The sequence below is a fragment of the Aquarana catesbeiana genome, linkage group LG09, assembly GCF_042186555.1.
Source record: "Aquarana catesbeiana isolate 2022-GZ linkage group LG09, ASM4218655v1, whole genome shotgun sequence".
Lineage (NCBI taxonomy): Eukaryota > Metazoa > Chordata > Amphibia > Anura > Ranidae > Aquarana > Aquarana catesbeiana.
The window spans coordinates 32970005-32982033 of NC_133332.1; the positions used below are offsets into that span (position 1 = coordinate 32970005).

At 43.2% G+C, this 12029-nt stretch overlaps 1 protein-coding gene across 2 annotated transcripts in view; it reads right to left on the bottom strand.

Annotated features, from left to right (window-relative positions):
- The window catches only part of LOC141107481 (SLA class II histocompatibility antigen, DQ haplotype D beta chain-like), a 224359-nt gene that overhangs the window by 185684 nt on the left and 26646 nt on the right, over positions 1–12029 (bottom strand). Inside the window, exon 6 of one of the 2 annotated variants that reach the window (XM_073598251.1) lies at positions 1429–8343. The exons of the other annotated variant lie outside the window; for it this stretch is intronic. Coding sequence (XP_073454352.1) covers positions 8330–8343 — 14 coding nt within the window. The 3' untranslated portion in view covers positions 1429–8329. Of the gene's footprint in view, positions 1–1428; positions 8344–12029 lie in introns of those variants that run through there. 2 annotated transcript variants of the gene reach the window in all.

The following is a 12029-nucleotide window of genomic DNA, read 5'->3' on the forward strand; positions in this document are numbered from 1 at the left end:
AGGGAGGAGCCTTTTAAACTGTATGTGATTTGTGTTTCCTGTGGAGGGCGGAGCCGATCATCTCTCAAGTAGCTGTCCCAGAAAGACTGTTACCGGTAAGTCTAACAGGGGTTTTTTGGGACCCTGATGTAAGGGGAAGGCTCTCTGGGGACCCTGATGTAAAGGGTGGCTCTATGGGGACCCTGATGTAAGGAAGGAAGCTCTCTGGGGACCCTGATGTAAGGAGAAGCTCTCTGGGGACCCGGATGTATGGAGGAGGCTCTCTGGGGACCCTTGATGTAAGGGGGATCCGCACTCAGATATGTAACAATATTTTATATATATATACATATACACACACACACACGTATATTATATACATGTGTATGCCCGCCCAAGCGTATAACTTTCTTTACTTCGCTGCTATGGGCTCTAGCCACAGATCTTTTGCGGACCTAGCAACGTCCCTGGTGGGGGCCCTTCATGGTTTCTTGCACCGGGGCACTGAAGATTCTAGTTACGCCTCTGGAACATGATATATACTTCAGGAACATGTACAAGATTAAAGCGGAGTTCCAGGCTTTTTTTTAAGTTATTAAAAGTCAGCAGCTACAAAAAGTGTAGCTCCTGACTTTTAATAAACAGACACTTACCTGTCCCACGGTCCAGCGATGCGGCCGCACGAAGCCTCGTTCCTCTCCACGGCACCTCCATTGAAACTGTGGGCACCCAGCCGTGACAGCTTGCGGCTTCACACTGTGCATGCATGAGTCGCGCTGTGCTCTTCGAGTGGACAGGCAATCTTCTGAGACCTGTGACGTGTCCCAGAAGATTGCAGAGAGGGAGGGGGAGAGGAGGAGTCACCAAGGCAGCCCATAGTCAGAAGTAGGAAGTGGAACAGGAAGTTACACTCTAAAATAGGCACCCACTCCCCCCCCAAAAGAAATGACATGCCAAATGTGGCATGTAAGGGGACGAGGAGTGCTTAAAGCTGAAGTTCCACTTTTGGGTGGAACTCCGCTTTAAGGAACACTGGGAACATCCCTTTGGAATATCTTGCTCAGTGATCATAAGTGACAGGCTTGGAGTGGCCTAGCATGGCCTAAATCATTTATTTTGATATTGCTCACACATGAGTTTTTAACCACTTCAGCCACTTCACTTTTTGCGATTCGGCACTGTGTCACTTTAACTGACAATTGCGCGGTCATGCGATGTGGAACCCAAACAAAATTGATGTCCTTTTTTCCCACAAATGGAGCTTTCTTTTGGTGGTATTTGATCATCTCTGCGTTTTTTTATTTTTTGCGCTATAAACAAAAAAAGAGCGACAATTTTGAAAAAAATGCAATATTTTTTACTTTTTGCTTTAATAAATACCCCCAAAAAATATATAATTTTTTTTTTCTCAGTTTAGGCCGATTTGTATTCTTCTACATATTTTTGGTAAAAAAAAAAAATTGGAATAAGCGTATATTGATTGGTTTGCACAAAAGTTATAGCGTCTACAAAATAGGGGATAGTTTTATGGCATTTTTATTATAATTTTTTTTTATTAGTAATGGCAATTTTTATCGTGACTGCGACATTATGGCAGACACATCGGACACTTTTGACACTATTTTGCACTGATTACTGTGTAAATGACACTGGCAGGGAAGGGGTTAACCACTAGGGGGTGAGGAAGGGGTTAAGCGTGTCCTAGTGAGTGATTCTAACTGTGTGGGGGCTGGACTACGAGTGACACAACAGTGATCACTGCTCCTGGGGACCGGGAGCAGTAGATCACTGTCCTGCCACTAGGCAGAACAGGGAAATGCCTTGTTTATAAAGGCATCTCCCCATTCTGCCTCTCTGTGACACGATCACGGGACACCGGCGGACATCAAATCTGCGGGTTCCACGGGCACAGAGCACGCGGCAGGGTCGCACACGTGCCGCCGGCACGGCAGCAAATTCAAACCAACGTACAGGTACTTTGCTTGGACGTATATATACAGGAGGCGGTTGGAAAGTGGTTAAGGCGGAAATTTGGTCCACTGCTCCCACCCAACCCCCATTTTAAACCCCCTCCTATGTCCTCAATTTACATACTCACCTACCCTGTAGATCTAAAGTTGTCCTTCTGCGATAACAGACTGTAACCCGTACCGCCACCCTTACATCTGCTACGTTCCCAGCCGCACGATGATGCACACTATACCAACCCTCTCATCTGTGCTTTGTGTTTTAGTGTTACAAAAAGAGATCACACTTCACATAAGAAAGATAACAGGCACTTGAAAACTGTTTGTGTCATACAAATTTTCTAGATTATGCAATTTAATAGCAAGTAATACAACTATTGCATACCAAAACACCCGTGTAGCATGTGCATATTTTTAGGTTTATTGGCTAAATCTACAGAAACAATATCCTGCAATTACTTTTTGTTGTTTTTTTGTTTGTTTTTTACTCTTTTAATACATCAGCAAAGATTGTATATTTAAAAGCTTTTATTGACCCAGAAATGTAAGATTTTTTTTAAAAGAATTACAAACACCCAACATAACATCTTACATGTCAAGCCTGACATTAAAGTGGGGTTCCACCCCCAAAAAAAAAACTACATGAAAAATCCTAAAAAAAAATACAAAAAAACATTTGGATATATATGGCTCAGCTCTGCTCCCTCCCTCCTGTCAATCATCTGGGACCCATTACAGGTCCCAGGTGACTGAGCGGCCAATCACGACGCGTGGTGCCGCTTGCGCATGCGCAGTGGGTGCCAGGCTGTGAAGCCACAGCCTGGCGCTCACAGTTGCAATGCCGGCGCTGCCGAACGGAGGGGGAGACAAGCGGGGCTTCGATCCCCCGCATCGCTGGATCCAGGAACAGGTAAGTGTCCAATTAAAAGTCAGCTGCTGCAGTATTTGTAGCTGCTGACTTTTAATTTTTTTTTTTTTTTTTGACTGGAACTCCTCTTCAAGCATATTAAGGCACTGCAGAGCACAATTACCATAAAAATTGTATTAAATACAGAGAAACCAATTACAATACATTTTTACTGAAGGTAGAAGAGTGAATACATTCTGATTAGTTGCACTTGCAATAAGCCACATTTGACCCAATCACTGCATCTATATATATTTTCATTATCTCCCCTTGAAGCTTACCTTTGGGAAAAGAAAAATCCTTTCTTGTAGCGGGGTTGCCTCTGCACCGCAAGGGTTAAAAGCTCACTAAGGTCTAGGATACTGGAAAAAGCTGTTTAAAGCCTGGTACACACAATGAGATTATTGGATGCATGATCATCTGTTTTTTTTTTCATGCTAGTCTCATATTGAAAATGAAGAGGTTACTAAAGTTACGAAAATTCTTGTACCACAGAATAAAAATCCGAAAGTGATATAATGTATTGCATTGTATTTGTATTTTTTTCTGGATGAAAACTGTACTGATTAAACAAAAATTATACGATCTGGTATTGTACAGGAAAAATTTTTGTGTTTGTCCCATCAGATAATTTCAGAGAAACTATCGTGATCGGCTCTCGAAAGCTGTGTACCAACGATCAGATTATCGCACGATTGCTTCGAAAGCGGTATTTATTGTATGATTTTCTGATCGTGTGTACTAGGCTTTTGTTACCTGATCCCCACTCTGCCAGCAGCTGGTGCTCTCCTCTACCCCCCTACATTTTAGTGGAGGACTATGCCTACGATCAGCAGGGGACCTGCGCAATGGTGGCCGCTCATACAGGACACACGGACGCCGCCCCCCATCCATGCGTCCAGCCCCCTAATTTACATGCGGGGTGCCGGATGCATGGATTTCAATGTTTGTTTTTTTTTCAAAAAAGGGTGGACTCGCTATTGTGTTCCTGATTCACCTCCCAGCCAATCAAGAAGCAGTTCTTGTAACCCGATTGGCCAGGGACTCTTAGGACTCTGTTTCTCAGGACACACTTCCTGTTTGCCCGGGAGGAGAATCAACAGACCGGGTCTTCATTTCTCCTGACTCCACAGGTGATGCCCTGATTGCCGCCGTCCCATCCGTCTTCCGCTTGGAGGGGGGTTGATCGCCGCATTCCTGGCTGTCTCCGGCAGGGAAGTTTGGTGTTAGTTTGCCACCCCCACAATATATTAAGCACTGGCCACCACTGGACCTGCATAAGGGAAAAGAGGCTGCAAAGACTGGTCTAGCACCATGGAGGGAGCCTGTGAGAGTGGAAGTTTAGGTAAATAAAATGTATTTTCCTGTCCTATAGGCCTAAGTAAGCATTTAATCTTTGCTGTAAAGGCCCTTACACACGATCGGACTTTTTGTTAACAAACATGCAAATGAGCTGTTTTAAGGCAACATCTGACTGTGTGTACGCTCCATCGGACAAACTTTTTCAGTTTTCATCTGACTTTTGTTGGCTGTGCGAACGGACAAACTTTCCAGAAATAAAAGTCCGATGGAGTAAAGTCCGATCGTGTGTACACAAAACAATTGGACTTTCGTACAAACTACAAACACACATGCTCAGAACCAATGCAAAGATCAGGCAACAATACAGAAGTTGACCAAAGGGTGGCGCCGGAGAATTGAACGTCCTTTTTTTGAAGTGTCGTCAGTACGTTGAAACGTCACTACGTTCGGGTTTGTTGCCGAAAAAGTCCTGCTGTGTGTATGCTTAATTAGGTTACAGCCAACGCCCTTTGTACAAAAATCCACGGGAAAGTTTGTACAAAGTCCGATTGTGTGTATGAGGCTTTAGAAAGCATTTTTGTTTTTCACGGAGTTCAGCATTAAAGAGTAATTTCAAGCAAATGCCTAAATAAGGATTTGACGTATACATATGTCGATTGTTTTACCAGCCAAAGGATTTGTATTTCTGTTCAGTCAGTTTTTTAACACCATCACACTGTAAAGTTGCATACAGTATACCACTATTTCCTTCTTTAGTAAATCAATATCATGGCCCTGAAAAATTATTCAAACAGTAGGAAAGGGATACCTAAAACAGGAAAAAGTAGTGTCACCTGTCTGGTGATGTGGCCTGAATTATAGTTCTGACTGAATGGAAATGCAAGTCCTTTGTTTCCACTATGTATTTATCGGTTTGCCTGGAGTTTCATTCACTTAACCTATTTCTATTTACAAAAGGATTATTGGGAAGTTCTTGTTTAGGCATGGTGGTGACTGCATTATGAGCAGGGATGAGCTTGGACAGGTATGGACACGAGTCCATACCTACCTGAGCTATCCCACAAAGAAGCTGTCAAAGCAGACAACTAGTCATAGGCTGCTGTGGCATTCCCCACACATATACATGTCCTTTGTATACATGCTGCTGTGGGATGGGGACAGTGCATCCGTCACTGAAACATATTTTAATTCAGCTGATGGTTTAGATATTGCTAAGTTGCAACATTTTCTTTTGAAATTACCAACGCTATAATGATGGATAGTATAAATCTTTTAGATGCATAGGTGATCTGAACCATAGGATCTTTAGATTATTAACCACTTGACAACTGGGCACTTAAACCCCCTTCCTAACCAGACCAATTTTCAGCTTTTGATGCTCTCACATTTTGAATGACAATTACTCAGTCATGCAACACTGTATCTTTATGTAATTTTTGTCCTTTTTTTCACACAAATAGAGCTTTCTTTTGGTGGTATTTAATCACTGCTGGGTTCTTTATTTTTTGCGCCGTAAAAGAAAAAAGACCGAAAAATCTGTAAAAAAATACATTTTTCTTAATTTCTGTTATAATATTTTGCAAATTAGTAATTTTTCTTCATATATTTTGGCCAAAATTTATACCGCTACATATCTTTGGTAAAAATAACCCAAATCGGTGGATATTATTTGGTCTTTTTGAAAGTTATAGAGTCCAAAAGCTATGGTGCGAATATCTGAAAATTGATCACACCTGAATTACTGACGGCCTATCTAATTTCTTGAGACCCTAACATGCCAGAAAAGTACAAATACCCCCCAAATGACCCCTTTTTGGAAAGAAGACATTCCAAGGTATTTAGAAAGATGCATGGTGAGTTTTTTGAAGTTGTCATTTTTTCCCACAATTCTTTGCAAAATCAAGGTTTTTTTTTTACTTTTTTTTTTTCCACAAAATTGTCATATTAGCAGGGTATTTCTCACAGACCGCATATGCATACCACAAATGACACCCCAAAACACATTCTGCTATTACTCCCGAGTATGGTGATACCACATGTGTGAGACTTTTACACAGTGTGGCCACATACAGAGGCCCAACATGCAGGGGAGCACCTTCAGGCGTTCTGGAGCACCCAGGCCAATTCTGACATTTCTCTCCTACATGTAAAAATCATCATTTATTAGCTAGAAAATTACTTAGAACCCCAAAACATATATGTATTTTTAGCAAAGACCCTAGAGAATACAATGGCGGTCGTTGCAACTTTTTATCTCGCACGGTATTTGCGCAGCAATTTTTTTAACGCGTTTTTTTGGAAAAAAAAAAGGTTTGTGCTTTACAAAAACCAAAACAGTAAAGTTAGCCCAATGTTTTTGCATAATGTGAAAGATGAAGTTACGCTGAGTAAATAGATACCCAACATGTCACCCTTCAAAATTGCACGCGCTTGTGGAATGGCGCCAAACTTTGCTACTCAAAAATCCCCATAGGCGACGCTTTAAAATTTTTTACTGGTTACATGTTTTGAGTTACAGAGGAGGTCTAGGGGCAAAATTATTGCTCTCGCTCTACCGATCGCAGCGATACCTCACATGTGTGGTTTGAACACCGTTTTCATATGTGGGCGGGACTTACGTATGCTTTCGTTTCTGCATGCGAGCACACAGGGACGGGGCGCTTTAAAAATTTTTTTTTTTTTTTTTTATTGTTCATTTTACTTTATTTTAGTTTGATGCTTTTTTCCAAAAAAAAAAAATTTTTGACCACTTTTATTCCTATTACAAGGAATATAAACATCCTTGTAATAGGAATATGGCATGACAGGTCCTCTTTACAGTGAGATATGGGGTCAATAAGACCCCACATCTCACCTCTAGGCTGGGAAGCCTGAAATTAAAAAAAAAAAAAAAAAAAAAGATCCTGGCTTCGATCGTAGCGGTGAGTCGGTAGAAGCACCGCAAGGCGGTGGGAAGGGGGGACGTCCCCTCTCGCCTCCCGTAAGAATGATCAAGCAGTGGAACAGCTGCTATGATCATTCTCATGGTGTAGGGAATCGCCGGCTGAAAAAGCTGATATCTGAATGATGCCTGTAGCTGCAACCATCATTCAGATATCTCCGCACAAAGTCAAGGACGTTGTATGACGGCCGGCGGGCGGGAAGCGGTTAAAACGCTTTTTTTTTTTAACACAAAGTTGTCTATTTATACAATATTTCTACCACATAACATGTACATGCCAAAAATGACACCCCAAAATAGATTCTCCTGCTCCTCCTGAGTACGGCGATACCCCATGTGTGAGACTTCCACAGCCTGGCCACATACAGAGGCCGAGTACAGCTGAGCATGGCAGGGTATGGCGGGGTATTGCGGGGTATTGCGGAGTATGGCGGGGTATGGCGGGGTATGGCGGGGTATGGCAGGGTATGGCGGGGTATGGCGGGGTATGGCGGAGTATGGCGGGGTATTGCGGGGTATTGCGGAGTATGGCAGGGTATGGCGGGGGGCATTGCAGAGTATGGCGGGGGGCATTGCAGAGTATGGTGGAGGCATTGCAGAGTATGGTGGAGGCATTGCAGAGTATGGTGGAGGCATTGCAGAGTATTGTGGGGGCATTGCAGAGTATTGCACAGCATTGCAGAGTATTGTGGGGGTATTGCAGAGTATTGTGGGGGTATTGCAGAGTATTGCACAGCATTGCATAGTAGTGAGGGATGGCTGAGCATGGATGGATGGATGTCTCTGTGCAGCGCTGTGGGCACTACACATACAGCCCACAGCGCTGCAGACATCCATCCATCCCCCTCCCCGCTCACTGTGTACCGATCAGTACACAGGAGGGGAGGAGAGGAACCGGCGTCATCAGATGACGCCGGTCTGTTTACATTTACCGGGATCACGGATTTGTTCGGGTGCGCGCCCCAGGGGGCGCGCGAGAGGGGAATTCTGGGAGGACGTCATAGTACGTCCTCCCAGAGTTATCCAACCGCCCTGCAGCCGTCATTCGGCTATGGGCCGGTTGGTAAGTGGTTAAACTCTAACAAATGGTTTTAACAGTTTTATATCTAATGTGTTCAATAGCTTAACATATTCATTTGTTTTATGCTCAATTTCCTCTGAAGATTAGGCTTGAAGGATGAAGCAGGATGAAGCTTCCCTGGTAGAGTATATACAAGAAGTTTTACTCTTTGATCAGCTCATGGGATCTGTAAGAAAAAGAAGAAAAAAAAAAGATCAATTATAGAAGCACGTACAAACAAATGGGTGGCAACATTTTACAATAATTGTTGGGCATTCTTTGATACTTAGCCAATGATCACTAACTCATTATGCACAATACTTACTCTAATGCCCCGTACACACGGTCAGATTTTCCGATGGAAAATGTCCGATCGGAGCGTGTTGTCGGAAATTCCGACTGTGCGTGGGCTCCATCGGACATATAGTAGGTGAGGTTGAAAAAAGACACAAGTCCATCAAGTCCAACCTATGTGTGTGATTATGTGTCAGTATTTCATTACATATCCCTGTATGTTGCAGTCATTCAGGTGATTATCTAATAGTTTCTTGAAGCTATCAATGCTCCCCGCTGAGACCACTGCCTGTGGAAGGGAATTCCACATCCTTGCCGCTCTTACAGTAAAGAACCCTCTACGTAGTTTAAGGTTAAACCTCTTTTCTTCTAATTGTAATGAGTGGCCACGAGTCTTATTAAACTCTCTTCTGCGAAAAAGTTTTATCCCTATTGTGGGGTCACAAGCTTCTCTTCTCCAGAGAGAATAACTAAGATCCTCCAGACCCTTTATTAGCTTTGTTGCCCTTCTTTGTACTCGCTCCATTTCCAGTACATCCTTCCTGAGGACTGGTGCCCAGAACTGGACAGCATACTCCAGGTGCGGCCGGACCAGAGTCTTGTAGAGCGGGAGAATTATCGTTTTATCTCTGAAGTTGATCCCCCTTTTAATGCATGCCAATATTCTGTTTGCTTTATTAGCAGCAGCTTGGCATTGCATGCCATTGCTGAGCCTATCATCCACTAGGACCCCCAGGTCCTTTTCCATCCTAGATTCCCCCAGAGGTTCTCCCCCCAGTGTATAGATTGCATTCATATTTTTGCCACCCAAATGCATTATTTTACATTTTTCTACATTGAACCTCATTTGCCATGTAGTCGCCCACCCCATTAATTTGTTCAGGTCTTTTTGCAAGATTTCCACATCCTGCGGAGAAGTTATTGCCCTGCTTAGCTTAGTATCGTCTGCAAATACAGAGATTGAACTGTTTATCCCATCCTCCAGGTTGTTTATGAACAAATTAAATAGGATTGGTCCCAGCACAGAACCCTGGGGAACCCCACTACCCACCCCTGACCATTCTGAGTACTCCCCATTTATCACCACCCTCTGAACACGCCCTTGTAGCCAGTTTTCAATCCATGTACTCACCCTATGGTCCATGCCAACGGACCTTATCTTGTACAGTAAACGTTTATGGGAAACTGTGTCAAATGCTTTCACAAAATCCAGATACACCACGTCTACGGGCCTTCCTTTATCTAGATGGCAACTCACCTCCTCATAGAAGGTTAATAGATTGGTTTGGCAAGAACGATTCTTCATGAATCCATGCTGATTACTGCTAATGATATCATTCTTATTACTAAAATTTTGTATATAGTCCCTTATCATCCCCTCCAAGAGTTTACATACTATTGATGTTAGGCTAACTGGTCTGTAATTCCCAGAGATGTTTTTTGGGCCCTTTTTAAATATTGGTGCTACATTGGCTTTTCTCCAATCAGCTGGTACCATTCCAGTCAATAGACTGTAAAAATTAGGAACAACGATCTGGCAATCACCTGACTGAGTTCCCTAAGTACCCTCGGATGCAAGCCATCCGGTCCCGGTGATTTATTAATGTTAAGTTTCTCAAGTCTTATTTTAATTCCATCCTCTGTTAACCATGTAGGTGCTTCCTGTGTTGTGTCATGAGGATAAACACTGCAGTTTTGGTTACTGAAGCCCCCTGATTCACTCGTGAAGACTGAGGAGAAGAATAAATTCAATACCTTTGCCATCTCCCCATCCTTTGTAACCAGTTGTCCTTCCTCATTCTTTATGGGGCCAATATGGTCTGTCCTCCCTTTTTTACTGTTTACATACTTAAAGAATTTCTTGGGATTTTTTTTGCTCTCCTCCGCTATGTGTCTTTCATGTTCTATCTTAGCCATCCTAATTGCACCCTTACATTTCTTATTGCATTCTTTATAAATTCTGAATGCTGAGGATGATCCCTCAACCTTGTATTTTTTGAAGGCCTTCTCCTTTGCTTTTATATGCATTTTTACATTGGAGTTAAGCCATCCAGGATGGTTGTTCGCTCTTTTAAATTTATTACCCAATGGGATACATTGGCTAATGCCCTTATGGACATTTTCCAACACACAAAGTTGGAGAGCAGGAGATAAAATTTTCCGACAACAAAATCCGATCGCGTCAATTCCGACCGTGTGTGGCCTGTTCCGACGCACAAAGTGCCACGCATGCTCAGAAAAAATTCCGGCATGGAACAGCTCATTCTGGTAAACTTAGCGTTCGCAATGGATACAGCACTTTCGTCATGCTGCAATGTTAAAAATGGTTTAATACAACGCTCTCTCTTCTTCTTTATAATGTGACAAGAATATAGTAGTTTTGCTGCTCATATTCACACACACTTCTCACAAACGTATTTCGTTACTATTTATCTGCATTCCCTCAATATATTTTGATTGCTCACATCTGACAACATATTTTTTTTTTTTTGTTGGCTTTAATGTAGATTCTTTTTTTGTGTTTGTATTTTTTTGAAGGGTTTTTTTTTTTTGGGGGGGATTTTGATTTGTACTCCTGAAAATGTTTGTGTGTGTTTTTTGTGACAAGTTCCCACAACACCATTGATATGTTGTTCTATTTAATCTGTAGGAGATTGTTTCGTGTTGGTGTCCCTTGTTTATTTCACATTTTATGTTAGAAATGTACCTGAATCGTCACCAACAAACTGTCCTTTTTGGATGAAAACACACATAGGAGAGTATACTTTCCCCAAAAATTTTATTAAGGGCTCACAACTAAACAAAGAGGGAGGCAACACTGGAGAAACTGCAGAAGTGGGTGAAGCCTTGGACCCCCAGGGCAGACATCAACTATTTTTAAGCAAAATTGGTGGCCTGAGGAGTCCATATCTAAGGGAGGGCAGGCTGGTCCAGAAGTCGAAGAGATCTGGAAAGCAGCAGATGACATCTATGTCCCCAGGTTGTGGTCATACAAGAGACTGCATCTTCTGTCACACCATCACTCTCTTGTCTTCTTTCCATGCTTCCTTCCACGCTGTGGCTGTGGTGGTGGAGTTGTGGCAGCAGGAGGAGGAGGAGGATGGTCCAACTCAACCACGTCGGTCTGGGGTGTTAGTTCCCCACTCACCCCCTTACGTAGGACTTTATACATAAGGTCCTCACAGAGCCTGCGTTGACCCTCCCGCATGCCCTGCAGTTTTGTGGCAGCCATGCAGGCAAAGGCCTCTTCAGGAGTTGGGTAAGGCTCGTAGGGACGCCGAAGCCTCCTGAATCAGCCTGAACGCAGAATCCTGCACGGGACTCGGAGTCGTCTTCCTGGCTCTTTTATATGGAAGGCGGAGGGGAGGAACCTGAGACTCAGTCAGGCTGCGACTGGTCCCAGGCTTCTCCTGGCTGCCACTTAGCCCCGCCTCCTCCTGGCTGCCACTAATCCCCGCCTCCTCCTGACTGCCACATTCCACAACCTCCTCCTGGCTGAGGTCTTCCTGTGTATGAAAAAGGGACATAGTTTTAGTTTTTTATTCATCAATCACACACAATTTTCACCTCCTGACTGCT